This window comes from Chelonoidis abingdonii, chromosome 10 (genome assembly GCF_003597395.2).
Source record: "Chelonoidis abingdonii isolate Lonesome George chromosome 10, CheloAbing_2.0, whole genome shotgun sequence".
In the NCBI taxonomy this organism is placed as follows: domain Eukaryota; kingdom Metazoa; phylum Chordata; order Testudines; family Testudinidae; genus Chelonoidis; species Chelonoidis abingdonii.
Genome location: NC_133778.1, coordinates 44,123,562 through 44,150,870, shown reverse-complemented (window position 1 = coordinate 44,150,870; position 27,309 = coordinate 44,123,562). Strand labels below are relative to the sequence as shown.

At 39.6% G+C, this 27,309-nt stretch overlaps 1 protein-coding gene across 6 annotated transcripts in view; it reads right to left on the bottom strand.

Annotated features, from left to right (window-relative positions):
• LOC116819303 (sodium channel protein type 1 subunit alpha) overlaps positions 1 to 27,309 on the bottom strand; it is a 198,241-nt gene that overhangs the window by 86,138 nt on the left and 84,794 nt on the right. For 2 of the 6 annotated variants that reach the window (XM_032770938.2, XM_075070140.1), the window contains exons 1-10: positions 21,636 to 21,715; positions 20,644 to 20,772; positions 19,834 to 19,925; positions 18,605 to 18,877; positions 7,457 to 7,520; positions 6,603 to 6,744; positions 6,218 to 6,424; positions 4,891 to 5,190; positions 3,700 to 4,080; positions 2,409 to 2,541 (exon numbers count right to left, since the gene is read on the bottom strand). In XM_032770938.2, the coding sequence (XP_032626829.2) occupies positions 2,409 to 2,541; positions 3,700 to 4,080; positions 4,891 to 5,190; positions 6,218 to 6,424; positions 6,603 to 6,744; positions 7,457 to 7,520; positions 18,605 to 18,877; positions 19,834 to 19,925; positions 20,644 to 20,772; positions 21,636 to 21,715 (1,801 nt within the window). Of the gene's footprint in view, positions 1 to 2,408; positions 2,542 to 3,699; positions 4,081 to 4,890; positions 5,191 to 6,217; positions 6,425 to 6,602; positions 6,745 to 7,456; positions 7,521 to 18,604; positions 18,878 to 19,833; positions 19,926 to 20,023; positions 20,116 to 20,643; positions 20,773 to 21,635; positions 21,726 to 27,309 lie in introns of those variants that run through there. The other 4 variants (XM_032770940.2, XM_075070141.1, XM_032770943.2 and 1 more) reach the window with 3 other exon arrangements.

The window sequence follows — 27,309 nt, the reverse complement described above, 5'->3', positions numbered from 1 at the left end:
TGAGACCCCAGCAGTAAGGGGCTCAGCTCGCCACCAGTCTGGGGTTCCTTCCACTGGCTCCTGCCAGCCAGGGTCCCGGCCCCGCTCTGCCCGCTGCTGCTCTGGGGTCCCAGCCCTGCCCACACAGAGTGGGTACCTACCTTCTCCCTGGTTTTAGCCCATTCTCTTCCTCTCGCTCTGCACTGAGCTGATGGTGGGAGTGCACTGAGCTCAGGGAGAGCTGGGGGTGAAGAAACAGGCTGGGAGCTGGGGTGTAGGGTCTGGCCAGGAGCTAGAATGAGAGATGAGGCTCAGGGTTGGGGCAGGAGGTTTAGGTGTGGAGCGCTTACCTGGGCAGCTCCCATTTGGTGTGAGGGGTGCAGGTTGGAATGTGGTGGGGGGTGCAGGAGCTTCCATTTGGTGCTCAGGTGGGGTTGGGAATGTGGAGGGTGCAAGAGTCAGGGCTTGGGGTGTGGTGGGCTAGGTATGTGTGCAGGAGTCAGGGCAGGAGGATGGGGGGGGTGAGGAGGGTGTGGGAATCAGGGCAGAGAGCTTAGGGCATGTGAGGGGGGTGCAGGAGTCAGGGTATGGAGTGTGGGGGAGCTGGGTATGTGGGGGGAGTGCGGGAGTCAGGGCTGGGGTCGTGGAGGGTACAGGGGTCAGGGCAGGTGTCTGGGTATGTGTGAGGGGGGTGCAGCAGACAGGGTAGGGGCCTGGAGGGTATGGGAGGTGCAGGGCTCAGGGGGGTTCAGGAGTCAGGGCAGGGGGGCTGGGCTGGAGTCGTGGGGATGCTCCCGGCCCCCTGCCCTCAGCAGCTCACGGCAGGGGGCTAGAGGGGATATGCCCCGATTCCACCCTCCTTCCCCAAAGCTCCGTTCCCGCCTCTTCTCCTGAGCAGTGAGCATGTTGCGGCTGCAGTTCCGGCTCTGCTTCTCTCCATCCCTCTCCCCCTCTCTCTCCAGGGCCATCAGCTGTTCAGCTGCGGGGAGAGAGAGGAGGAGGGGCACACTGGGGGGAAGAGGAGGGGGAGGAGGGAGCTAGGCTGCCAGTGGAGGCTGCCTTGCAGAAGCAGCCAGCAGGACCAAGCTTCTGCATCCTGCCCCCGCAGGAGACAGCAGTAAGCACAGAAGAGCAGGCCAGGTCAAGCGGGATTTTTAATGGCACACTGCTGCCTGCTGGGGTCCTGGCCACAGGCCCCGCCCAGCCTGCTGCCGGCCTGGGTTCTGTAGCGGGCTGAGCAGGGCTGATGGCCGGAACCCCGGCGGGCAGCAGTGTACCATTAAAAATTGGCTTGCGTGTCGTCTTTGGCACACGTCCCATAGGCTGCCGACTCTGGCTTAGACAATTTAGCTTCATACGGCCCCTGTGGCTTGGAGCCCCAGGAAATTGCCATGCTTGCTTCCCCCTAATGCTGGCCCTGGCTTTTATATACAGAAAAACAGTTTTTGTGGGACTGGTGGGCCGTGGAGTTTTTACAGCATGCTGGGGGGGACCTCAAAAAGAAAAAGGTTGAGACTTCCTGATACAGTAGGTGTGCCTGTTAAATATTCATCTATTTGAAAACAAGTTGTTATTTGAGCACAAAAACACACACTTATGCAGCCATTTTGTGCACAGTGATATGGATTTTTGCAGCTATGATGAGCTTTATAATAGCAAAATCAATGCATTGTGACCACATGACCTGGAATAGTCAAAAAACAATGACACAAAAGTCTCACTAAGTAACGTGAGACAAACACATCAATTGGGAGTTCTTTTAGTCTATCTAGAAATATTTCCTGAGAGCATAGGTGCAGGAAGTAGAGGTGCGACAGAGTGGGGGGTCCTGGCCCTGTTCCCCACTCTCCTGCCGCTGGCTCTGCACCTTGGGTCCTGTTCCCAACCCTCGGCCTGGGACTCCACTCCCTGGTCCTGCGCCTGGGGTTTGGGTCCTGGCTGCCGGCCCCGCACCCAGGACCCCATTCCCAGCGCCCCACCATGCACTCTGCTCCCTAACCCCGCACCTGGGTCTCAGGTTCTGGCTACTGGCCCCACTCCCCAGCCACTGGCCCCATATCTGGGGCCCCCACACCTGGCCCCCTGCTTCCAGGGCTCCACTCCCAGGCCTCCATGCCAGGCCCCATGCCCACCCCCAGCTAGTGCCACAGCCTTGGCCCCCTTACCTCTGTCCAGGTCCCCTCCGTCCCGGAGACACAGCTCTGCTCCCAGCCTCAGCTTGGAGGGATGGGGCGCGGACAGGGGTATGGGGGCTGGCTTTCAGCACTCCCACTACTAAAAATGTTCCAGCACCACTGGTACAGAGGGACAATATCAGGTTAAAATATACATATCTAAAATTATTGTTTTAATTTCAAATGAAAGTTTCAGAAGTTCACTGAAAATACACTAAAGTCAATATTTAATATTAAATGCAATATTTTACACACCTTCCATAGTATTTGTGAGTATGCTAGCTATACTCATTGCTCTGTCTCTTTGAGCAGGGTCTTCCAGAAAATCCATAGAAACATGAAAGGAACTGGATCTTCTCTTTTTCGTTTCTGTTTCAGTAGTCATGCCCTGCAAATAGAATAATAATAGATAGGATCATCATCTTGAGTGATATAATAAGCAAATACTATATATATTGAATTTCTAAATTTGAAGGAATACATGCTTCATGCAATTTAATTTTTTATTTAATTTATCATGCAAGACTTTTCTTATTTCTTGTATTAACCTAGCATTTTCAAAATATATTAAAGAAACTTTCTCGACTGAATCACTCATTCTCCAGTAGAGTCAGTTACTAGAAATCCTCAGTTTAATACATAACATATGAAGTTTGTGGGAGAGAAGTGTGAAACTGAATAATTATTCAATGATCTAAATCTCAGTAGCAGTTATGAAAAGTGAGTCAAACACATTGAAAACCACCATATTATTGTAAAATGTTTTCAATTTGCAGATGTTTACTACTTCTTATAAAACGTCTCATTGTAAAATTACAATGTATCCATCCAGTCCAAACAGCAACAAATAAAAAAAGTCTGATTTAGTCATGCTTCCACATTCTGGTGTATTCCCAAGTACTCTAAGTGGACAACCTTGAAATAAGATAACGAAATACTTTTAGAGATATTGTGCTATCTGTATATACACATAAATTACAGCACAAATGTGCACACAGACATTTTTGTTTTTGAAGCTGGGTGCATGAATATGGTGCCTCAAATAACTGTTTAGTTTATTTTCTATATTAGAGACCTACATATATATGATAGTGCTGAATGTATACTGTTATTATATTGCAATGAGCTGATAAAGCCCAATGTTATCAAAATTATCTACAACAAATTCAGGGCCATATTGACTAAATTCATATGGTAACATTTATTATATACTCTTTCTATTCATATAGTAAGTTGAAATCTTATCCAATGTGGCCAGATAGAGCTTTTTAATAGCTACAATAAGTCTACCATATTTTTAAGGGTATATAATAGACAAATACTTGCATATTAATTTGATATTTTTTCTCGTTAACTCTGAGAATTTTTGCAGGTAAATACTTAAATTTCAAACTTATTTTGTTAGTATATTAAAGGTATTACAAGATGCAGGAACATTCATAGCTGGCCAGCCAGGATCATTCCTAAGGAATTCTTTTCTGTAAAAAATACAGGCTGGTGCAGTAAGAAAAGGCCACCATGCCTGAGCTATTTAAATCTTCCTTACATTGTCATCAGTAGCTGGTTTATCTATTATCACCTCTGGCAGAAGCTGTCCAACAGGCGACGTAGGAACAGATGGCCCACCAACCAGGGAAACTATTCCATTGCAATCTACAGTGCTATGCATCTTCCCATTCGATGGAAACATCGCCAGCACCCTTGATGACCTACTGGCCTGACTAATGTTACTGTTACGCCTTTCACCATGTCTCTGTGGCACAAAAAGAGAATCTCTTCTGCTATCATTATCTTCAAAAGTGCTATGTTCATCATCAGCAAAGTCATTTTCTGATCCTATATCCCTTGCTCGACCTCTGAAGCTGAAAAGACTCGTTTTGCTGTTGCGTCTTGGGGAAAACAAGGAGCCACGAATGCTCAGTAAAGACTGCAGGAAAGTAAAAGAATATAATGATTAGCTGAAACCCTTAAACCCTATATATTTGTTTTTTTTTTATAAAAATGGAGTTAACATGTTGTAGAAGTTTTTTTCATAAATAAAACTAATAATCTTTTCCAGGAACCAAATTTTGCTTTCAGATTTTCATATGCATTAATTTCACTGAACTCTCTTTGTAAATTTAAAAGCCACTATTCATGAATTAATACAACAAATACTGAATCTGAACCACCCCAGCTCCTGTTGAAGCCAATGAGATTTGTGAGTAAGGATCAATAACAAGACAACTGGTATAAAATGAGAATAGAACAGACATAAACATAGCATCCTCTACATACTTAAGCAAGACCTGGAAACATTAGTGAAGTACAAATAAAATCCATGGATATACTTATGGATGAGTTCTATAAAATTTAATAGGAATGAAACCAATGGGATTCTACAGCAATTATTCTAAAACAATCATATAATATTGAACAGAGAATATATTTTTATAGAATTTTTAAACCAATTTATGGAATTCTATTACATATTATAGTCTGATTTACAAATTCTATAGAAAAGCTATCTGCATTAAATTCTATATGGATTTTTTCAAGAAGTTATCTATATCAGTTAGGTAAAATTTTCTTGAAACACCGGCAACAATAGAGATAGTTAGAATTAAATAAAAGTTTGGTGTCTTCCTTCTTCGTGTAGTAAAATCACACTGTTATACCTGTGATCCTGCAACAGTTTTTTCTAAAAGCCCATGATGCTTCCAATACACTTTTTAACTAGCAATACTTTATACAGTACCTGGTGGGGGGACGAGTACTTTTTTTCATATGTCAATCTGTTCCCTTCAATGGAAAATCGGAAAGTTTTCTTTCTGATGCTGCCTTCTGATTCAGATTTTTGAAATTCATCTTCATCTTTCTCCTCTCCTCCATACTGTTCTTTCTGCTTTCTCTTCTTCCTTCTGTTCCTCCTCTCTTTAGCACTCTTTGAACTCAACTTTGACGCGTCAGAAGAACTTTCTGAGAGTCCCCCTATTCCACCTTCTGCACTGGGATCTCTTGACCCAGCAGAGGCTGTTGCTACTGCTACTGCTGCTGCCTGCCATATCACAATAAATACTTCTATTATTAGATCTACCAATGAAAAGCACTATAAAAGCTACATATCATCATTATTACTAGCCAGCACTCTAAAACATCAAACTTTTTAATTTCACTTCTAGGGAACTTTCCAGTCCAGTTTTTGGCTGGTGCATCCTTTGCACATTGAGACTTTCAGGTAGCTGTACTCGCCTCAAACATTTTCTCTCACCTCTTTTCTGTATCCTTACTGTTTGCTAAAGTCACAGAGTGTTTCCTATGGCATAGCAGATACCTGTTGCCTAAATATGTGCAGTTTCTGACCATATCCATCCCCCCACCCTTCACATATTATTTCTCTTCTTAAATTATAAGGTTTCCAAGGCATGTACTCTGCTGACTACATTATATATGCTATATCAAGGGTCAGCAACCTTTCATAAGTGGTGTGCCTAGTCCTCATTTATTCACTCAGATTTAAGATTTCGCGTGCCAGTAACACATTTTAATGTTTTTAGAAGGTCTTGTCTATAAGTCTATAATATATAACTCAACTATTGTTGTATGTAAAGTAAATAAGGTATTTAAAATGTTTAAGAAGCTTCATTTAAAATTAAATAAAATGCAGAGCCCCCTGGACTGGTGGCCAGGACCCAGGCAGTGAGAGTGCCACTGAAAATCAGCTCGCGTGTCACCTTCGGCACCTGTGCCATAGGTTGCCTACCCCTGTGCTATGGAATACAAATCCTCAATAAAAAACAAACAAATAGTGTATACATTCTTTTGAAGTCTCCTCTGGATCACAAGGCTGGGTTGCCAATAGCAAAATGTTTTTATTTCCAGCAATGAAAACCTCTGAGCCTGCTCTGTTCTTGAAGCCAGAGTGGGCCTACCCATTGTTATAGGGAATACTTAATAACACAGAGTTCTAAACCCATTCTAAATCTGATGACCATTATCTATAGAAAATTCATTTGGTTGCACTAATGCAAGATTACAATATGATAAACAATTTAACTGATAAATACATAAAATCACAATTATACCTGAGCTGCTTCTTGTTGCTTTCTCAGCTGTTCAAGCATTTGCTGAAATTCAGCCTCTTTCTGTTCTGCTTCTTCCATATTTGCTTGATTCTGCTCTTCATAGGCCATAGCAACAACAGCCAGTATCAAGTTAATCAGATAGAAAGAGCCCAGGAAAATCACCAGAACAAAAAATATCATGTATGTTTTGCCAGCAGCACGTAGTGTCTGGAAGTAATAATAAATACAGCTTTATTAATTTTTTCATGTTACTGTGTGAATTAATCACCTACTTTTCATTTTGTAGGAATCCATCATCATTAGATTATATGACAGATGTAGTAGAATTGATATTAAACTCTTTGTATAATTTGATAGTATAAAAATACTTAGTCTTTGTTCTCACCAGCTGATAAAGGTTTTCCCAGTAGTCCTGAGTCATCAGTCGAAACAGTGACAAGAATGCCCAGCTGAATGTGTCAAAGCTTGTGTAGCCATAGTTGGGATTTCTACCAGCTTTCACACATATATATCCTTCTGGACATTGACTACAAAAGGAGAGATATTAGGCATTATCTTTTACAATTATTCTAATGTCAGCGGATACTAGGTCCTGATAGAAGTTTGGGATTATGAAGTGCTGTTTTTGGTCAGTTCATCAGACAGGAACTCCTATCAGTTGGACAGAACTCTACTCTACAAAATTACATTTAAAGACAGCTGAAAAATTGTGTATAACATTAAAATGCAAATAGAAAATGCCCTTCACAGAATTGTGTTTCTTAGCAACACTTGCATATTGTCTTAATACCAAACTGTCAACTATTTAGTCTTAAACTCTAAAACACAATGTAAATTCTTGATTAATAGTATTTTCACCTTCAAATGTCTGTCTCCATATTCTTCACTCACCCTTGCAATAGCGTGATATTCTTCAGCAATCAGCACATACGCAGCTGGGACTGTTGAGGAATTTATGCCTCCCTAACTGGTACTTCTGTTACTTCTCAACCAGCCAGAAGCATGTGTTACCATTGGGTGTCTTTGAATTGGCTACCAGTGAGGAATAAACTGACCTATCCTGACCAGATCAGCGAGCTATAACTGGGAACTCAAGTCCAGGATCAGACATCTAAAATCAAATCCCAATGGCACATATTTCATTGAGCTGGTCAGTCAAATTATTCCAGGGTATATATCTGAATATGCTGCATCCTATTTCTACATAGTACAGTAAAATGTCATGAAACATATCCTTACCCTGCATCTGAGCCATTTCCACAAAGCAGAGCATCATTTTGCCCTTCCAGAATGTAAAAATGACCTGTTTAGGAAATAATTTTGATAAAATTGTAAGAAAATACTACATAAATCTTCCACCACTACATACTGAACTAATTTAAACAATGTTGAATAAACCCAGTCCTTTACTTTACAAGAGTAATTCTACCACAGATAACTTGAAGAGTTTTATGAAATATTTTTATGATGGTGGATAGTTTTTGACTAGTATGATTTTACCTCAGAGGAGTTAAGGGGCTGATTCTCAGAAGTAAGAACTACACATCTGAGCTCCAAAATTCCAAAACAACACATTTGACTAAAACAAAGTAAACTGATACATTATTACTACTGCTTTATTATTCAGAATGAAATAAATTATTTTCACAATTCAACTATAAACTAGCACAAATGATTTCTTCAACATGAACATGAAATCAAAGTGACAATATAAATTGTCAGAAAAATGATATCTTTAATTTATACTATCAATGTGTCAGATAGCATCAAGAATCCTGAGAGATGCTGTTAGAGCTGAATGAATTGTACATTTTTCCTTTCAAATGTGCAGCGAAACATATAACATTTTGTGGAACTTTATTTTGTATTTATTTGTTTTAGTACATAGAATTTACCCTATTTTAAAATATTTTGGCTAGTCTGATTTAATGAGACATTATTTTTTTGACTAGCATTACCGAAGCCTCAACTGTTGCACCTATAAATAACTGTAGCTGTCAGAGGCAACTAGTCATTAGAGACTAATAAGTTTAAGATCAACCAATAATTCCACAGCTGTGAGACACTCTAAACAATGTAGGTATGTTTTCATTGTAGAGTTAGCCTAGGTGACCAGCACACAGGTCTGAGCACCAGGGTTAGCCTAGCCCAGGCATGAGCAGCCACAATGCAAAGCAATACTCAAGTTACTGTGTCCTCACAGGTGCTATACTCACCTGTGTGTGTCATATCCCACGGTTCTTTGTGCTACAGAAAGCTGAGCTGCTCTATGTTTCTTACCCAATGAATATGGGAGAACTTGTCTGTCCTTTTGGGCCCACAAGGGGAATTGATGGAAGGCACTGAAGGACTATCAGCACTTAAGTGGTTTAGCCTGCATCCTCAGTGAAAAGTGGGTGAGTTAACAACCTGAATGAACACAGAACCTGAGCTCTAACACATACCCCAACTGTCTCAGCTAGGCTAGACTGAAAGTACCACTAAAATCAGGTGAGAGGTTGGGGCAATACCTGGGTGTAAAATATATGGACGCTTGGAAGAGCCAAAAACTATTGTATCATCTTTATACATGTTATATGTAATTTTGTGTGCTAGGGATTGTATTCTTGCTCCATGGGAAGAATTAAGGGATCTAAAGTAGCTGTTACCACTCAAGAAAGAGAGCTTGTAGTCATTGTGGATAGTTCTCTGAAAACATCCACTCAATATGTAGCAGCAGTCAAAAAAGCTACCAGAATGTTAGGAACTGTTAGGAAAGGGATAATTAATAAGACAGAAAATATCATAATGGCACTATATAAATCCATGGAATGCCCATACTTTGAATATTGCATGCAGTTCTGGTTGCCCCATCTCAAAAAAAAGATAGATTAGAATTTGAAAAGGTACAGAGAAGGTCAACAAAAATGATTAACAGCTTCCACATGTGGAGAGATTAAAAAGACGGACTGTTCAGCTTGGAAAAGAGCTGACTAAGGGGGATATGAGAGAGGTCTATAAAATCATGAATGGTGTGGAGAAAGTAATTAAGAGACAGCAGGTTTAAAACAACCACAAGGAACTACTTCTTCATGCAATACAGTCAACCTGTGGAATTCGCTGCCAGGTGATGATTTGAAGGCCAAAACTATAACTGGATTCAAAAAAGAATTAGATTAAGTTCATGAAGAATAGGTCCACCAATGGCTATCAGCCAAGATGGTCAGTGATATAACTCCACGCTCTGGGTGTCACTAGCCTCTGACTGCCAAAAGCTGAGGGCGGACAACAGAGGAGGGATCACAAGATGATCATCCCATTCTGTTCATTGTCTCTGAAACACCTGGCACTGGCCACTATCTAAAGAGAGGATACTGGGCTAGATGTACCATTGATCTGACCCAATATGTCCATTCACATGTTCTCATGGGGCAGCTGCAGTTTCTTGGGGTAGAATTAATGAAAATTACTGGGGTAATTAATGAAAATCCCTTTGAAAGTAACAAAATCTGGAGAAGCTTCTTTCTAAGGGAAATTGCATGTAAGGTTTGACCTGGTTAAAAAGACCTACCAAACAAAGAATTGAAAACTGCATAAAGTGACCATCTTGATGTGGAGAGAGAGGTCACTTTCATCTGATCCAAGAACTGACATGAGACTGTGACCAGAGGTACAGTCTCTGCAAGAAGACCTGAAGTACTTTAAATCTGCTAGGACCTACGTGTGGAAGATGGATGATACTTGGTAAGCTAGGCATGCATAATATCTGTTTATTGTTTTTAAGATATGTCTTTTCTGTAATGCTTTTGCTCAGAATAAATAATACTTTGCTTTATGAAGGCTGGCTGGCCACTGGTTAACCCTTTCACTAGCCCTGAAAGAACAGGATGTCAGGTGCTGAACTAAAGTCAGACCTGCTTAAGTGATCACAGTGAATTGCAGGAGGAATTGCAGCCAAAATCACCAGTCAAGAAGGAGAGAGTTGGAGGACTCCACTCCAACACAGGTGATGTAGGGTGCCTTCAAGGAGGCCATAAAGTGGTCTCAGGTGCAGTCACCTCGGGAATTGTGATGCTGGATAACAGCCTAAGCTAAATCTGCAGTGAACACCTACTCTGTGCAGTGTGTCTGATGGACACAAGAGCGCAGTACCACCTGCTGTAGCAAAGTGTTTCCTGATGGGACAGGAACTGCAACAGTACATCTGTTGCTACTGGAAAAATTTTTGCTCTGCAGCACATAGACTGAAGGCAGAAGAAAATGGTAACAGAGAACTGGTTTCTAGCAGGCTAATTCAGAGTACTGGTCACATAGCACATGCTCAGTGCAGCCACAGTCCTTCACTGCTACTTTGTTTCTTCTTCTTCTTCTTCAGGCTCAGCAATAAGTAAAAGGTGTATGTTTGTGACTTCTGACCTGATAGTGTGGCTGTCTGTTAGGAAGTAGGCAGTGAGCCTAGGAAAGGGTTTTCTGAGTCTGGAGGGCTGTACATGTGTATGTGTGTGGAGGGAAGGCTGTATTAATGACCATCAATTGTCAGGAACTTGTTTTTATGTCTTATCCAAAAAGTGGCACCTCCAGAAATTCTGAAGATGTTGTCCATCTGGGCTGAAAGGTTAATAATAGTCATACAGGCACTAAGGATTTGGGTACGGATCACTCAAAGGGGAAAATAAGTATAGAATTAGTTTTTAAAGAAAAAAAAGAGAAGATTAAAAGGAAAAAGAGAAATGGCAAAAACAAGGAAAAAAAGACAGAAAGAGGAAAATTTCAGTACAGTGAAGTTGGGATGAGAAAGACAGATGATGCAAAGTGGGGAGAACACAAATGTAGGTGAGAAGGGAGAGAAGACACAAATATAAGGGGTAGCCAAAATTAACATAATGCCTTAAAAACTAAAGCAAACTAAGTGTATAGCACAATTCAAAACTTCAATTCATAATGAAGCCCTATTGCACCCATATACTGAGATTTTGGATGACTGATCCTAAATGTTTGCTTTCCTTCTCCAAAGAGTTGAAGGGATACATGTCAGGGTTGATGCTTGCTGAAAAATCACATTTTATAGAATGTTCTCTTGGCACTGAAAAACTACCAACTTAGAAAAAAAACATGCAGCCGAATTAAATCTGCTGCTCTGAAGCCTGGTGACTCATCCCCTCACGCCCATACTTTCCTTGTCTGCTCTATTTTAAGAGCTGGGAAGATACTGAAATTGACACGCATCCCATTGTGGTCATGCTGGCAAGCATTCTGCAATAAGAGATTCAAATATACAGCCCCATAAAAAGCTTGAGTAGATAGGAACTGTGTGTGAAGTAAAGGAATGGAACTAGACTGAGATCACTTTTCACAAAGCCATTGAGTAGGCAAAGTTCAGTAAAGTTTTCTTTTCTAACCAATCTGTATGCTTACCACTTGTACACATTTCTTCAATTGTAAGACAATTTACTGATCTTACAGATACCAAAAAATGAAAAACACTAGTTTTTCACATCAGCCTGGGAATGAGTTTAGAAACAATGTTTAAAATTTGTTTATAAAAAGTCTCACAAAAACAGTTACTAGCCTTGTGTGTACACAACCAAATTATGTTGGAACTATGTTTAAATATCATACAGCCAAACTGGTTAGAAATAGGTTTTTGTTGGAATCATACTTATGGAGAGTTTTAACAATCTACATTTGAGTTTTGGTCCTCCATAGATAGGGCTAAACAAACTTACTGAATCAAATGGAACAAAGAGATTGACTGGAATCTGAAGCCTTCCAGCCAGACAATGCACCAAGGTAATACTACGTTCAAGAAGACTACTTATAAGAGTATAGTTGACAAGATTTAGCTCTGTATATCAATCTTCTCTCAAATAAAGTAAATGAGAGTTGCGTGGATAAGTAAGTTTATTAGGGTGAATCTTAATTGTTCATTACTTCTGATGGTTTAAAATTGAGACCATAATATATTACATTAACTTACAACTTTGAATATTTGATTCATATGTGAGTATGTGTATGACAAACACAGAATAACATTATTAAGGTTGCAAAGTCAAGCACTCAAAAATTAGGAAATGCCAGAATTAAGGTTGTCTATACAGTGCACTGTGTGTGCATTGTGATACAGTCTTTAATTACATGATCACATACTATTTTTACCACAATTCCCATGCTGCACTCAGCGCACAAAATGGTTGGTGCTCACTTGGGAAGCTAATATTTTGTTTTCTCCTCATTGCTTAATGTGTGCACCCAGACCTTATTTACTGTATACTATTCAAACTGCACCAGATGGAATTATTAATTTCCTCATGGGCTTTTCTACAGTGCTTATCGTTATAGTATCTAAGTGCTTCACAAATGTTAATGAATTTATTATCACAATGCCCCAGTGAGATTAGTGGTTATTATTATCCCCATTTTAGAAATAGAGAACTGAGACACAGAGAGATTAAGGTCAGAAGTATGCACTAATTTTGGGTGCCCAATTTGAGACACGTAGGACCTGATTAGTATTATATGTTCAAAGTATAGCTCCCCATTGACTTCACTTGCAGCTGTGAGTACTCCGCACTCCTGCAAATCAGACTTCACAGTCTTGGGTCAGACACCCAGAAATTGAGGAATGCACAAAAAAAGCAGTAAGTATCCTTTTCTTCTTCGAGTGCTCGTCCCTACATATATTCGACATGTGGGTGACTGGCAAGCAATACTCAAATGTGGGCAGGAGCAAGGATGCAGGATTACAGATGCTTATAACACTGCAGATCCAAAGGTGTCAGCAGAAGAGGCTTGGGCCAATGTGTAATACTTTGCAAAAGTGTGACGGAACTCCAGGTTTCTACCTTACAAATGTCCAGCAGAGGGACTTCTTGAAGACATGCAACTGAGTTTCACCTGCGCTCTAGCAGAATGGACCCTTACTTCATCCAGGGGAAGAGAGATGCGCCATCCGATAAAGCCAATGGATGATACATCCAAAAATCCACTTAGAGAGTCTTTGAGAAGATATTTCTTGACCCAGAGCTTGCTCTGCTACAGCAACAAATAGCCCTAGGGATTTCTCAAAAGATTTTATCCTTTGCAAGTAGAATGCCAGTGCTTGTCTGACATTGAGAGAAGGAAGTTTCCTCTCTTCACTGAAAGCATGAGGTTTTGGGAAGAAAACCAGTAAGTGAATCCATTGATTTATGTGGAATTCAGCAACTTCCTTTGGGATGAATTTTGGATGAAGGAGAAAGGATCTTTTTTGAATGTAGTATATATTGGGTACCCCAGGAGGGACCCCAACTCACCCATCCTCCTGACCTGCATAATGGTGATCAGGAAGCCAACCTTCATAGATAGGTCACACATGGAGGACACACCCAACGGTTCAAAAGGAGGCTTCCTAAGTGTTGAAAGTACAAGATTGAGGTCTCATTGCAGCACTGGCTTCACTACTGGTGGAAAGGTCCTGGTCAAAACTTTTTGGGATCTGGTTGATACTGAGTTAGTAAAGATATGCACTGGTATGCACTGACTGTTGCTAAGTGAACTCACAGTGAGCTAACTGAGAGACCTGACAACTTGAGGGTAAGGAGAAAATCTAAAATAGCAGGAATACCTGCTCACTCTGATTATATCTGGTTCTATTGTGCCCATGTAGAGAAACCCTCCAGCAGGTAGGTAACATTTTCTAGTATAATCTTTCCTGCTGTATTAAGAGTAAGTTGTACAGCCCCAACATGAACACTATAGGTCAGATGTTCTAGGTCTGATGTCCATCCAAATACGAAGCCGCGAGTGAAGAGAATCCAGGTTGGATATGCCTGAACCTGCTGCTTTCTTGAGTTTGCAGGTCTGGGAAAGACTGAATGCTGACAGGCTGATGGACTGACATTTGTAGGAAGTCTGAAAAGCAGAACAGTCTGGACCAAATGCGTATGATGAGAATGAGTCATTCTTTGTTGTGACGAATCTTCCATAGAATCTTGGATAGTAGCGAGATAGGAGGGAAGGCATACCTCAAGCGGCCTATCCACGACAATATGGGACATCACCGTAAAGTCCTGACTTTGTGCTGCTCTAGAAAAATATACATTGAACTTCTTGTTCATCTGAAACACAAACAGGTCCCAAGATGGTGTTTTCCATTGTGTGAAGATGATCAGTACTGAATTGTGTAATTCCCATTTGTGATTGGTCACGAAATGTCTGTTAAGGCTGTCTGACAGCAAGTTCTGGACACCTAGGAAGTACATTGCAGATACTGTGATGAAGTTCTGGATCCACTAGTTCCATAAGTTGAATGGGTGCATGCATAGTAGAAGGGATTTTGCCCCTGCATGTTTGTTTATATAGGAGAGGGTCACTGTGTTGTCTGACATTTCTCAGACATATCAAGATTGTATAAGTTGAAGGAATGCATTGCTGGCTGGCCTGACCGCTCTTAGTTCCCATGTACCTTATGCTATGTGACCATCCAAGGGGGACCATCCAAGGATAAGTCTGGCATGTTGACTGTGGGAGGTAGGAAAGGGACTCCAATGCATATATGTCCTGGGTTCATCCACCAGGTGAACGAAGCCCTGACATTGACAGGGGTTGTCTCTATAGAGTTCACGGTGTGCCTGTCTGGTGTATACACTGAGCAGAGCCAGGCTTGCTGACAACAAAGCTGTAGCCTGACAAATGGGGTTACACAGGTAATGTGTTCTAACAGGGAAAGACAGGCCTGGAACGTTGTTTCAGGTCTATGAGTGACTTGGGTTATTAGACTGCTCATGGTATGGTATCTGTACACAGGGAAGAAGGTCCTTGCTGTGGCTGAGTCCATGGTCACCACTATAAAGTATATGATATGCGGGTGAATCAGGGTAAACTTTTTCACATTTTGCAGATTCCAAGGATACCAGGAGATGGAATAATGACAAGGTTGCTGATAGTACTTTTAGGCAAGAACAGTTAGAAGTCAGTCACCATTTTGTCTCAGCTGTGCTGTCACCACTGGAAAGACCTTCATGAAGACCCTGGGTCTGCTGCCAGATCGAACAGGCATACCCCGAACTAGTAATGTTCCTGATTTATCAGAAAACTATAAAAACCACTAACAAACTAAATACAATTATATTTACAGAGATGAAGACAAATTTGACAGGAGGAGGATTCTGACTTAGACCATGTGATGGTAAGAAGGAACTGGAGAGATGGTCACATTGCAGAACACAAGGGAAACCAAGATGCAGGCATGGATCAATGGACACTACTTGCAAGATTTTTTCAGCTTCAAGCGCATGAATACCCCATGCGTGGAATACACAGAGGGACCAAGGACTTGATTTTTCACTGAGCTCTAATGATCAATTATGAATTCCAGAACTCATCAAGTGACTTGTTGTTATACATATTTTTTCTAACCTTCTAGGAAACAAATCTAACACTTTAGTAATTCTAATCATTTCAAACTGGCCCAGAAGACCTGCTTTGATATTCAAATCAATTGGCTGTGTGATTTTCCTTCCTAGCAGCATTCCCTTATGCGAGATTTACTGAGAAAGGCCATACATTTATTGGTTTTGCTATTGAAAGTGAAATAACGAAAAGAGACGATATTCAGAATTGCTAATGTCAGCAGTGCTCACATCAAGGATATATTTTTCTTCAAAGGTGTATTCAAGGACATGGATATCAGCTAGCATTTAAAAATAAAAGGCGGGGGCTTGATCTCTTTTTCACACAGGGTAGCTCCACTGTCCGCAACACTGTGATTTACTCTGGTGTAAGTGAGACGAGAATACAACCTATAGCTTCCATGGAAAATGTCCAGAGATTTTAGAATTCTTATATAGGGCTTAGTCATGACTTTGCCATGAGCAGCATGTACGCACAGGCCAGCATGTTATTGCATTGCCTCAGGAGTGGCTCAGAAAACAGACTGTCTCACAGAGTCCCCTCCCCATTACCACTTGCTCACTTCTTGCTCATCTGCATAAGACAAAATAATAGCTCTGAGGAGGCAGCTTCCCTTCTGTGCTGATACCCACCATGTGGGTAGCTGGCGCAGGGAAATATGGGGCATCTTTCGCCTCTTTCCCTTATTAACTGTTCCTGAACCTCAGTGTAAATACACTGAAGACCAGGTGGCAACTTCAATTCTGCAGTCACTTCCCTAGATCACTAGAATTTTCTCTCTCCTCCTAGCATAACCTGATTCCTCAAAGGCTTCAGATCATCTATATCAGCCAACATGAAATCTCACAGTTCAGATTTATAATTAAATCGATTATAAGGCCAGAAGGAACCAATGTGACCAGCTAGTCTGAGCTCCTGAATAACACAGGACATAGAACTTGCCCAAACTAATTCCTGGTTGAATTAGAGCATGTCTTTCAGAAAGACATCCAAACTAGAGTCCAAAATTTCCAGTGATGGAATTGGTACCATAACCGTTGGTAAGTTGTTCCAATGGTTAATTAGCCTCACTGTTAAAATATGTGCACTTTATTTCCAGTCTAAATTTGCCTAGCTTCATCTTCCAGCCATTAGATCTTCTTTACTTTTGTTTGCTAAATTAAAGGGTCCTTTATTATCAAATTTCTGTTCCTCGTGTAGATACATATAAATGGTCATCAAATCACCCCTTAACCTTCTCTTTGACGAGCTAAAGAAATTGAGCTCCCTTCAGTCTTTCAGTATAAGGCATGTTTTCCAAACCTTTAATCATCCTTATGGCTTGTCTCTGAATCCTCTCCAATTTATCAACACCCTTCTTGAACTGTTGACACCAGAACTGTATTCTAGTAGCAGCTGCACCAGTGGCAAATACAGAAGAAACATGACCTCCCTACTTCTACTCGATATTCCCCTGTTTATTCAGGTGAGCTACTGTTGAGCTGATTATCTCCCAGAATCTCCAAGTCTTTCTCAGAGTTACTACTTCCCAGGATAGACTACCTCATTCTGCAAGTATGGCCTACATTCTTGCTTCCTAGAATCATGACTTTATATTTGGCAGTGTTGAAACACATATTGTTTGCTTGTGCCCAGCTTATCAAGTAATCCAGATCACTTTGTATCAGTGACCTATTCTTTTCAATATTTATCACTCCTCTGATCTTTGTGTCATCTGCAAACTTGATCAGTGATGATTTTATGTTTTCTTCCAGGTCATTGATAAAAATGTTACATATCATAGAACTAAGAACTGCTCCCTGCAGGTCCCTCTTATAAATATACCAACTCAATTATGATTCCCCAGCTACAATTGCATTTTGAGACCTGTTAGCCAGTTTTTAATCCACTGAATGTTTGCAAAGGCAATTGTATATAATTTCTATTTCTTAATGAAAGTATCATGCAATAGCAAGTAAAATGCCGTATAGAAGTTTGAGTATATTACATCAATACCATTACCTTTATCAACCAAATTTGTAATCAAATATTAAAAAAGATATCAGGTTAGTTTGACCAAATCCATATTCCATAAATCCATCTTGACTGGCATTAAGTATATTACCCTCCTTTAATTCTTTATTAATCAACTCCTGTATTGGCCACTCCATTACTTTGCCCAAGATCAATGTCAGGCTGACAGATTTATAATAAGACCTGGGTCATCTTGTATACCCTTTGTTAAATATTGTTTGATTGTCAGTTATGGAAAGATCCTCTTGAGGCTATGGACAATTATTCCTTTGAATTTTTATTTAAGAGCTAAAATCACAACTGAAACCAGGATACTGTGAGTATTTTACAGCTTTGAAAGAACTATTTCTTGAAAGAAAGTCAAAGGGGTGGGGGGAATCCATTTCATACCACAGTGCCTGACTGATATCTCCACTGTACTGTCGAGACAAGCCATTCATTAATCTGAGACTTGGTTTTCCCTCTCAAATTAATAGTCATAGTATGTGATTTTAAAAACTGCTCAGCACTAGTTTCACTCTTTTCCCCTTAAAATCCATGATAAAATTCCCATTGACTTCCATGGAAGCTGAGGTATGCCACCACTGAGCACTTCTGTAACTTCTACTTGTACTGCCCAGCTTAACATGGAATTGTAGTGATAGTTACTGATGTTTGTATTTAGAAAAAAGCATTTTTCATAAATATTGCATTGTGTCCTCTTTGTGCTTATTTTCTATGAGAAAGATAAAAATGTCAGCTATCATTAGAATTTTTAATTAAAATTCAAAAGCAGGCAAAAGAATGCCATTCAGTTTTTGAAGTTCTAGAAAATGTCCACTTGTTACCCTTTTGACAAATCTAGTCCTATTGAATCAGTAACACTTTTGATAACTTTGGGTCAGACTGATAACTTTGGGTTAACTCTGATAACTTTGGGTTCAACATCAACACAATTTTACTTGCATCTATTTTCTGAAAAAATTAAATTACAGACAATTTAAGACTTAAATCAGTAATTCTTACTTTCATCCTCAATGTAGCCCTTCCAGTCAAACGGAGTCACTGTTACATTAACAAATGTACCATTTTCACCTATTGTGCTGTTAAAGTATGAAGTAATATTTGTTTCCAGAGTAAAATTGTCTGGAGGCCACTGCAAGCATTTATGCCTCAAGTTGCCCATGAACAGCTGCAGCCCTATTAGTGCAAATACACTCAGGCAAAACACAGTCAGAATCATGACATCCGAGAGCTTCTTCACAGACTGAATTAGGGCTCCCACAATAGTCTTCAAGCCTGCAGACAGAAAGGGACTTTTATTATGATGTTCATCACATATTTAAAACATAAAAGTAACAATTTATACCAATAAAGTTAAAAATTTCATGCAGAAGCCCAACTAAATGGCTGTAATGTGTGAAATAACATTTTATGAAGAGTTTTATCTCTTGTGAAGATGAATAAATAGCTGAAAGTTTATGTTCATTTGAAATTGTGAATGTAAATGAATTGCACATATTCCAAAACACTTGTTTTAATGCCAAAACAAGTGATTTTGTTATTCGTATTTTACATGAATCTCATGTAAAGAAAAATCTTTCTTTTTCACCATTTGCTAATGGTAAATTTTACTATTTGCCAATGCCTCCTGTCCCAAACCTTTGCTAGTATCAGTTTTATAACATACTGCATTATTAACAACAATAGTAAAGAGTTTGTTAAACAGCAAATGGGATCAGATTAAAGTTATAAAACTGGAGAGGGTTTGGAAAATGATAGAACTTTAAGATAATAAATCCCCCATGCGATGCCCATGCTATTCTTTATTATCTTATTCCTTTATCTTCATTAGTAAATCAGTGTTTCAAACAATTTTAGTTTTCACAGTCACAAATATTCATAGAAAATACTTCATTACATCATATTGGTAAAATACATATGGGTAACAAAACCTCAGGATTACTGATTTTTTTGTTGAATGTGGAGAAGAAAGCTTGACATCATAAGATGCAAACCACACAGGCTGTAAATTGCAATGTCTCATGCAAGAATTTGTTAAACTCAAAGGCTGATTTCAAAAGGAAAAAAGCTAATGTTAAAATGCAAAGAATCATAGATTTCAATTAATTCTATTATCTTATGATTCCTGTTTTGTTTTGTTTTTCTGGCAAGCAACAAGGCTTGTGTTAAAATAATGTGAATTGAGCTTCAGTGGAATGAAATTCAGCCTCAGTGTTTAACCTAGCTCTCACCTGGAATGACTGATATTGTTTTCAATGCTCGGAGAACTCTGAATGTTCTCAACGCTGAGACATTGCCCAGGTCCACAAACTCTGTCACATATCTGTAATAGGGGAGTTCACACACAAACACAATGACAGGATAAAAAGGAACAGTTGGGAGGTACAAGGGACCTAACACCTTACACCACTTACTTCTTACCTGGGATTACAGAAATAGTTTTCAAAGCTCTCAATACTCTGAAAGTTCGAAGAGCTGAAACATTGCCTAGGTTTACAAATTCTGTTATATACCTGTAGGATTAAATCACAGTTATTCAGAATTTAGGCAGAGTTTATGCTACTTATGAGGGTCTTTCATCAAGACCTCTTTGGTGATTTTAGCTAATAAATTAAAAAAAAGCAACAGTCAGCTGTTTACCTTTCACTGCAGTTTGCCTTGCATTAATTTGCCTTCATGGCCTTCAGTTAAATGTAAATGTCTCTGAAGCAAACCACAGTGATTTTACTTTGAAAGTACAAAATTTATCTAGACTAGACTGGAAAATTGGAGCATACAATGAAAGGGGTTCCTTTTATTCTGGTTAGAGAAAAATGCAGAACATCAAATTAGCTTCTATAAACTAACTGTACTAGTGGCTTCTGCAGTATATATGCTTACATTGGAAGATGAATACTACAATATTCATAACCTGCAAGTCATTTTTAGACACAGAAAATACATACTCCCAATAAGTTAGCTTGGAAATTTTTTTGGGTCTTTACTGACACTAATTTCATGGTCTTTTATGTTCTTCAATTAAAAAATAAAACAAAACTTACGCAAATGTAATGACAGTGAAATCAAGCCAGTTCCATGGGTCTCGAAGGAAAGTAAAATCTTCTAAACAGAAGCCCCTTGCAAAAATTTTTATAAGTGATTCAAATGTATAGATTCCAGTGAAGGTGTACCTGGAAAAAGTATCCAAAAAATTAATAGAGACAAATACTAATTCTTTATAACAGTTTTATTTTCTTGTTGCTAAAAGTCTTAGGAATCAAATTAAAGATTCAGTTAATTTAAAAAATTGAGAATAAATAAAGTAAATAAATAATGTCTTAAAATACACTATTCACCATTATAAGTATCCTTATATTCTAGTACATTATTTGTGATATACTTTTGACTTGCCAAGGATGCCTAGAGTTATAAGTAGGTGCTCTTTTTTAGCAATTGTATAAATCTAAAGAAATAAAACATTAGATTTTTACAACAAAATTCTATAACAGATGAAATTATAACTAAGGCCCACTTGGTCTATTATTATTGTCCAACAACACTGTAAGATCAAGTTATTTTATATTGTCTGGGTCACTAACTTCTAAAACCTTTAATATTAACACTGAACAATAGCATGTGCTTAAAGTCCCATTTCAGTAAAACTACTTATGTGCTTTCCTGAGTTGGCATCTATAACTAAGTGGCTCTTGTTTTACTACTAATGCAGTAGTATAATCAAATCAACAGTATTGTCCAGAAGGCATAAAAACACTCTCAAGATGCTACATCATGAAGATGAGGAAAAATCTTCATGTAGATTCAAAGAGCAATACTATCTATGAACATTTGCCTCATCCTTTTCTGTAGTCAATTTTTTCTTTCTAAGAGCGGAAGATTTAAACCACAATAAATAGTTTTCTTTAGAGAAAAAAAAACAGTAGTAGTGTCACATACTGACTACTATCTATGTCCTTCACTGCAAATAAAATAACGGTTCCTAGAAAAATTCATTTCAGATCTATGGATATATTTAAAGAATATAGGTTTAACTTACTCTACATTCTTTGTCCATTCCGGAGGGTTTCTCAGGGTCATAAACACACAGTTGGTCAAAATAGTGCACATAATAAGCATGCTGAACAACGTACGTTACAGTCAAGGAACATACAACAGCAAATTACAATAGCACATTAATAATACATTTTAATTTCAACCAAATTCTGACACATACAAAAATCACATTGATTTAAGTGACAGTTCCAGATTTTAATACAGTATCAACCCAGCAGTTTTCTCATTAGTAAATTAAACTTTATTAGCACTAAATTAACTTGTGGCATAAGCAGAAGCAACTCATTTTTTTTTAACAGTGTCCCTATCCAGTGCTTTGTGCACACTAAAAACAGTAACAAATCGTAACAATATTAAGCAATGAAATCTCCTCATCTCAACAGCTTGTTGACGGTAATAAATAGCAACTTCCTCCCCATCCCATTTGAATCCACTGGAATCTTCTCTAACAATTCAATAGCTTGGGTGAAAAGACAGGTCTTGCAGGATGCTCAGAAAGTCAGAGAACCTAGTTCTCTTGGACCAAGGGAGGAAGCAAATTCCAAAGTTGAGGATTCCTCACTGAGAAGAAGTTACTTGCAGTTCCTTTGCGGTGAAATTAGGAGGCTGTCAGCTTGTGCATCTCCCCTGATCTGAACTGTCATCGTATTACATGATTATAAAGATAGTGTCTCTAAGGGACCTAGAACCCTGGATAACTGTAGCAAGACTCACATCTAAAGGAAAAGGTCTCAACAGTCTCACTGAGCACAAATAAGAATGGTATTTAGTTATTGCTGCTACTAGTAGCAGCTGAGGATACAACAACACATCAGGTAGAAAACCTATGTAACAAATAGTCAGGTAGAAAATATACGTAACAAATGGTGAATAAACTCTATTTGTTTATTCCATCAAATAAGCCAAAATAGCCAACGTCTAGTATTCCATTTACTCCCACAATCAAATAAGCATTATCACAGCACTGTCATCCACTTGATGAAGACATTGTACCCTATGTTTCCTCACCAACACTCCTAGAATTTGATTTTGAACTAGAGGAGGGCAGCAGAATGTAAACTGAACCCTGACAGAGAAAGAGCACGTCAGGGAAGATGAGCTCCTGTGGAACCCCAACAGAAAGAGAGATCACTCCACTGGGGCAGATGAGCAAATGCCCAATATTATTCTCTGTGACCTCTCAGACAGACAACCATCAGGAGCCAGTAAGAAAGAACTGTCATGGAAGTATGTCTTATTCTACCCCATGCTATAGTTTAATACCATCTCATGGTCAATGGTAAGGAAAGCCACTGAAAGACTGGTATGAATCAGCATGGCAACCTGATTCTCATCCCAGTCGTCAACCAGAACAACTAGTGTAGCATCCCTACTATAGTAAGGCCTACAACTCAGACTGATTGGGGTTAAGGAAACCTGAGCATGCTACATGACTGCAGCTGCCTCACTACAACAAGCTCAGCAATGTTACAAAAAGAAAAGATTTGACTGAGGCAACAAATGTTTGCAGAATTAGTGATTCTATGTAGTGTTGTAAGTTTTTCACTTCCATTGATACTAAACATTCAGCATATTTATCCAAGTGTTTAACAATAAGTGAAACACTAAAATAAACAACAAACAGGAAAGTGATGTAAAATTACCACATGATGGCATCATAAGCTACAAAATGCTAGACTTTGTGCCAAACTTACTCTGGAAAATGTTTTACCTCTATTCATCTTTTATAAAAGGTATGTTCCTACAAAACAGTTCATCAAAGGAGCTAATGTAGGGTGACCAGACATCAAGACCAGATCTGGTGACCAGACCAGATTATTGGGATCATCCTGATATTAGGGACTTTGTCTTATATAGGCAACTGTAGCCTCTAGCTGCCCCCCTCTCCACCTTAAAAAAGTGTCCCTATTTTTCACACTTCCCATCTGGTCACCCTAAGCTAATGATAGATATATCCGTTTGTAAGTATAAAAACACTTTACAGATACATTTGTATCCAAAAGCCCAAATATGATTTGCAATTTAAAATTAAATTACATGCTAATTTTTTTTGCTGTTGAACACCTTTTTAGGCTCTGAACAGAGACTAAACTTCACTCTGTAATTGCAAAGGGAAATATGAAAAGTACTATCTTAATGCACTAGATTGGTGTACATTGGTACTGCTGTTAGTAGTTCTTGACCATTTTCCCTGAAGTGATCAAAATCATAAAGAATGACCATACCTTTCAGAGTAACCATTCACGGCATGCATATGAACTTAATTGCCCAGCTCCCACTGACATCAGTGAGTCTCAATATTATTGACTGGCTAACTTCATTAATTTTGAAGGTCATATTATCAAACAAGCTCAGCATAGCATAACTGTTATTCTGTGACTCAGAATATCAAATGTAGCTACCATTGGAACACCCCTCACACATACTGTTCAGATAGATGCCAGGAATTCCTGTTAACATGCTCAGGAAACCCCTTTGATGTCTTTTTGTGGAGGTAGTCTCTTTGGCAGTCTCAAAGGGCTTGTGAATGCTAGACTTCAGGCGCCAATGTATCAATACATTTAAAACGTAGTATGGGGCAGATAATTAAGTGTATAATACTATTAATGCTAAGTATACATTCCTTTTTATGTGTAGAATAAAATATTCTATTTTAGCAATATTCAGGAACCTCATTCAAATCTATTGAATACTTAATTTCTATTTTCATCAGATCAGTGATGTTAAACTGGTTTTAAAAGAAATAAAATGGTCAGGATAGCACTACTATATTTATATAGTTAGAGATAGGCTATATGAATTAGTGATGAAGACACAATAAAAAATAAAAAAATACATTAAAAGAATGTGAAGGTTGCAAAGTCAGGCACTCAAAAATTAGATAATGCCAGAGCCAAGGTGTCATAAGCATAAATCCCAATTCTGAACCTTAGTGTCCAAAATGTGGGTGCCTAGCATAAATTCCTCTAAGCTTAATTACCAGCTTAGATCTGATAGTGCTGCCACCAGCCAGATTTCCAGTGTCTGGCGCCCTCTGGTCTCCCCAAACCTTCCCTGGGGGACCCCAAGACTCAGATGCCCTGAGTCTACAACAAAGGGAAATAACCCCCTCCCCTTGTCTCCTCTTTATTTCCTCCCCGGCTTCCCACCCTGGGTACACTAGGAGATACTGTTTCAAGTCCTTGAAATGCAAACACAGAGAGATCAAGTTTCTTTCACCCTCAATCAGAGTCCCTGCAAAGGTACGCTTTGCCACTCGACACAAAGAGATTTCCCTTCCCTCCCTGTTTCCTTCCTCCTCACCAATTTCCCTGGTGAGTTCTAACTAGGAAAATCCAACAGTCTTAAAAGAAAACTTTCTATAAAAAGAAAGAAAAAAGACACAAAAATATTCTCTGTATGAAGATGACAATATACAGGGTCACCGCTTAAAAGAAAAATGAATAAACAGCCTTATCCAAAAGATATACAATTTAAAAACATTCCAGCAAACTACACACATGTAAATACAAAACAATAAAAAACTCATTGTCTTCTACCTTTTGTACTTACACTTGGAAACAGAAAGTTAGAAAAGCCTGGAGATAGAAATCACTCTCATAGCCGAGAGCACAGACAGAGCACAGACAAAGGACACACACCCAAAAATTCCCTCCCTGAGCTTTGAAAAATCCGGTTTCCTGATTGGTCTTCTGGTCAGGTGTTTGGTTCCCTTTGTTAACCCTTTACAGGCAAAAGAAACATTAACCCTTAGCTATCTGTTTATGACACAAGGTTGCTTGTGCAACTCCTTTAGTACATGGGACAGACTGTGCTCTGGGTATGAAGGAGAACTTCACAGTGATGGAGGCTGTTGTCTCTAAGATCACATACCTTACAATTTATGCAACAAAGGAGGCAGCAGCCCTGATTCATTCCCAGAGCACACTCCACGGGATCATCTCTTGACTGAAGAAGCTGAATAGCATGCTATAGAATTGGCATCTATCTTTGCCTCAGCAACAGAGTTTCTATGTGATTCTCAGCAAGTCACATAAACCAGAAATTTCATAGGTAGCACTATGTGTTTCATATTTTCTGGGTGCCTAACATGAGACACCTAGGGGCTGATTTGCAGAAGTGTTAAGTATTCATAATTGCAACTGAAGTCAATGGTAACTCCATTCTGAACGAAAGTGCCATAAAATGCTCAGTATTCTCAAAAAAAAAACCCAGGCATTAGGCTTCTCAACTGGCCAATCAAAACTGACACCTTTGATGATTCTAAATTTAATCTTTGTGCCTCAATTCCCCATGTGTAAAATGGGGATAACAATACCACCACTCACAAGGGTGTTGTCAGATGAAATTCAATAATATTTGTAAAGAACTAAGGTGCTACACAATGAGAGCACTACAGAAAACACCCTCAGGAGGAAATTAGTAATTCTGTATTCAATGCAGGGCTTGGTTGGGACTAAACAGTGCATGCAGGCATAAACTCAACGATGCAGATAAAAAATATTGAAGAGCTACCCATTCAGTGAGCATCATTTATCCTGAGCACTGAATGAAAAAATAGCTTGCGATCATGTAATTAAAGACTATACCATAATGTATATACACAAGGGGGTCTCATTAAGGTTGTACAGACATTTCCAGACATTCTTTAAATGCAGTGTGTGTGTGTGACATATATGGATGAATTTATCAATTCCATCACATATGATGGATTCCACCATGTTGAACCATACTGCCCTGCACATGAGACATCAGTAGGGTTGGGCTCTTTAGATCCATATAGCACAGCCTTCTACCACTTGAGCTCAGAGATTAACTGGCAGCAAAGGCTGTTGTAGTCTATGTGGACCTGTCATTAGAGGGGGATAGACATAAATTTTGCAAATAATTTCCCAGTTATTTTCTCACATCAAAGGAATGTTGAGACTGAGGACTCCTGGGTTCAGTTTCAGGATCTGTAGAGGAGTGTTTCTAGTGGTTACAGATCTTTCTGCTCCTGACCCTTCCCATCCTCTCCTGCTCCAATGCCCCCTCCCCTGCTATTATCCTACCAGATCCCATCAGTCCACCCCTGCCCCATGCTCCTATTCCCCCATCACAGCGCCTGTCTCTATCCTCTCACTATTCTCATTCCTTCTGCTCCTGCCTGTCTCCCTCCCATCTTCTGTATCCTTTTTCAGCTGTTCCCCCTCTCTTCCAGGCTTCTGCCCCTGCTCCTCTGCCCTCCATCCCTTCCTCTCCCCTCCATCCCAGTTCCTCACCTCTCAAGCATTAAAATGAATCAGCTTCCTCCTTCTCCTTCTCCCTAACCAGGTCCCAGGAGAGGGAGCAGTGAGAACATAGGAGACAGAGCCCCTCTGCTCTCAGTTCCTGTGCCTGGTGCCACAGCAGCCACCAGCAGTGGAGAGGATTAATTTCAGGGAAAGTCCTAGAGTCCCAGAGTGGAGCATGCTCAGTCATTGGGTGTGGATGGCACATGCACTATCTGGTCACGTGTAGAGCCATATGGGGATGGCCCATGTTCAGTGAAGACAATCTTCAGAGAATTTAGCTGTCAAACTCTCCAAATATTGACTGAGTATGTGCAAGCTGTGACTTTTCAGAGACTTATAACTTGGCAAATTTGAGCAGTTTTTCACAGGGACAGCAAATGGCAC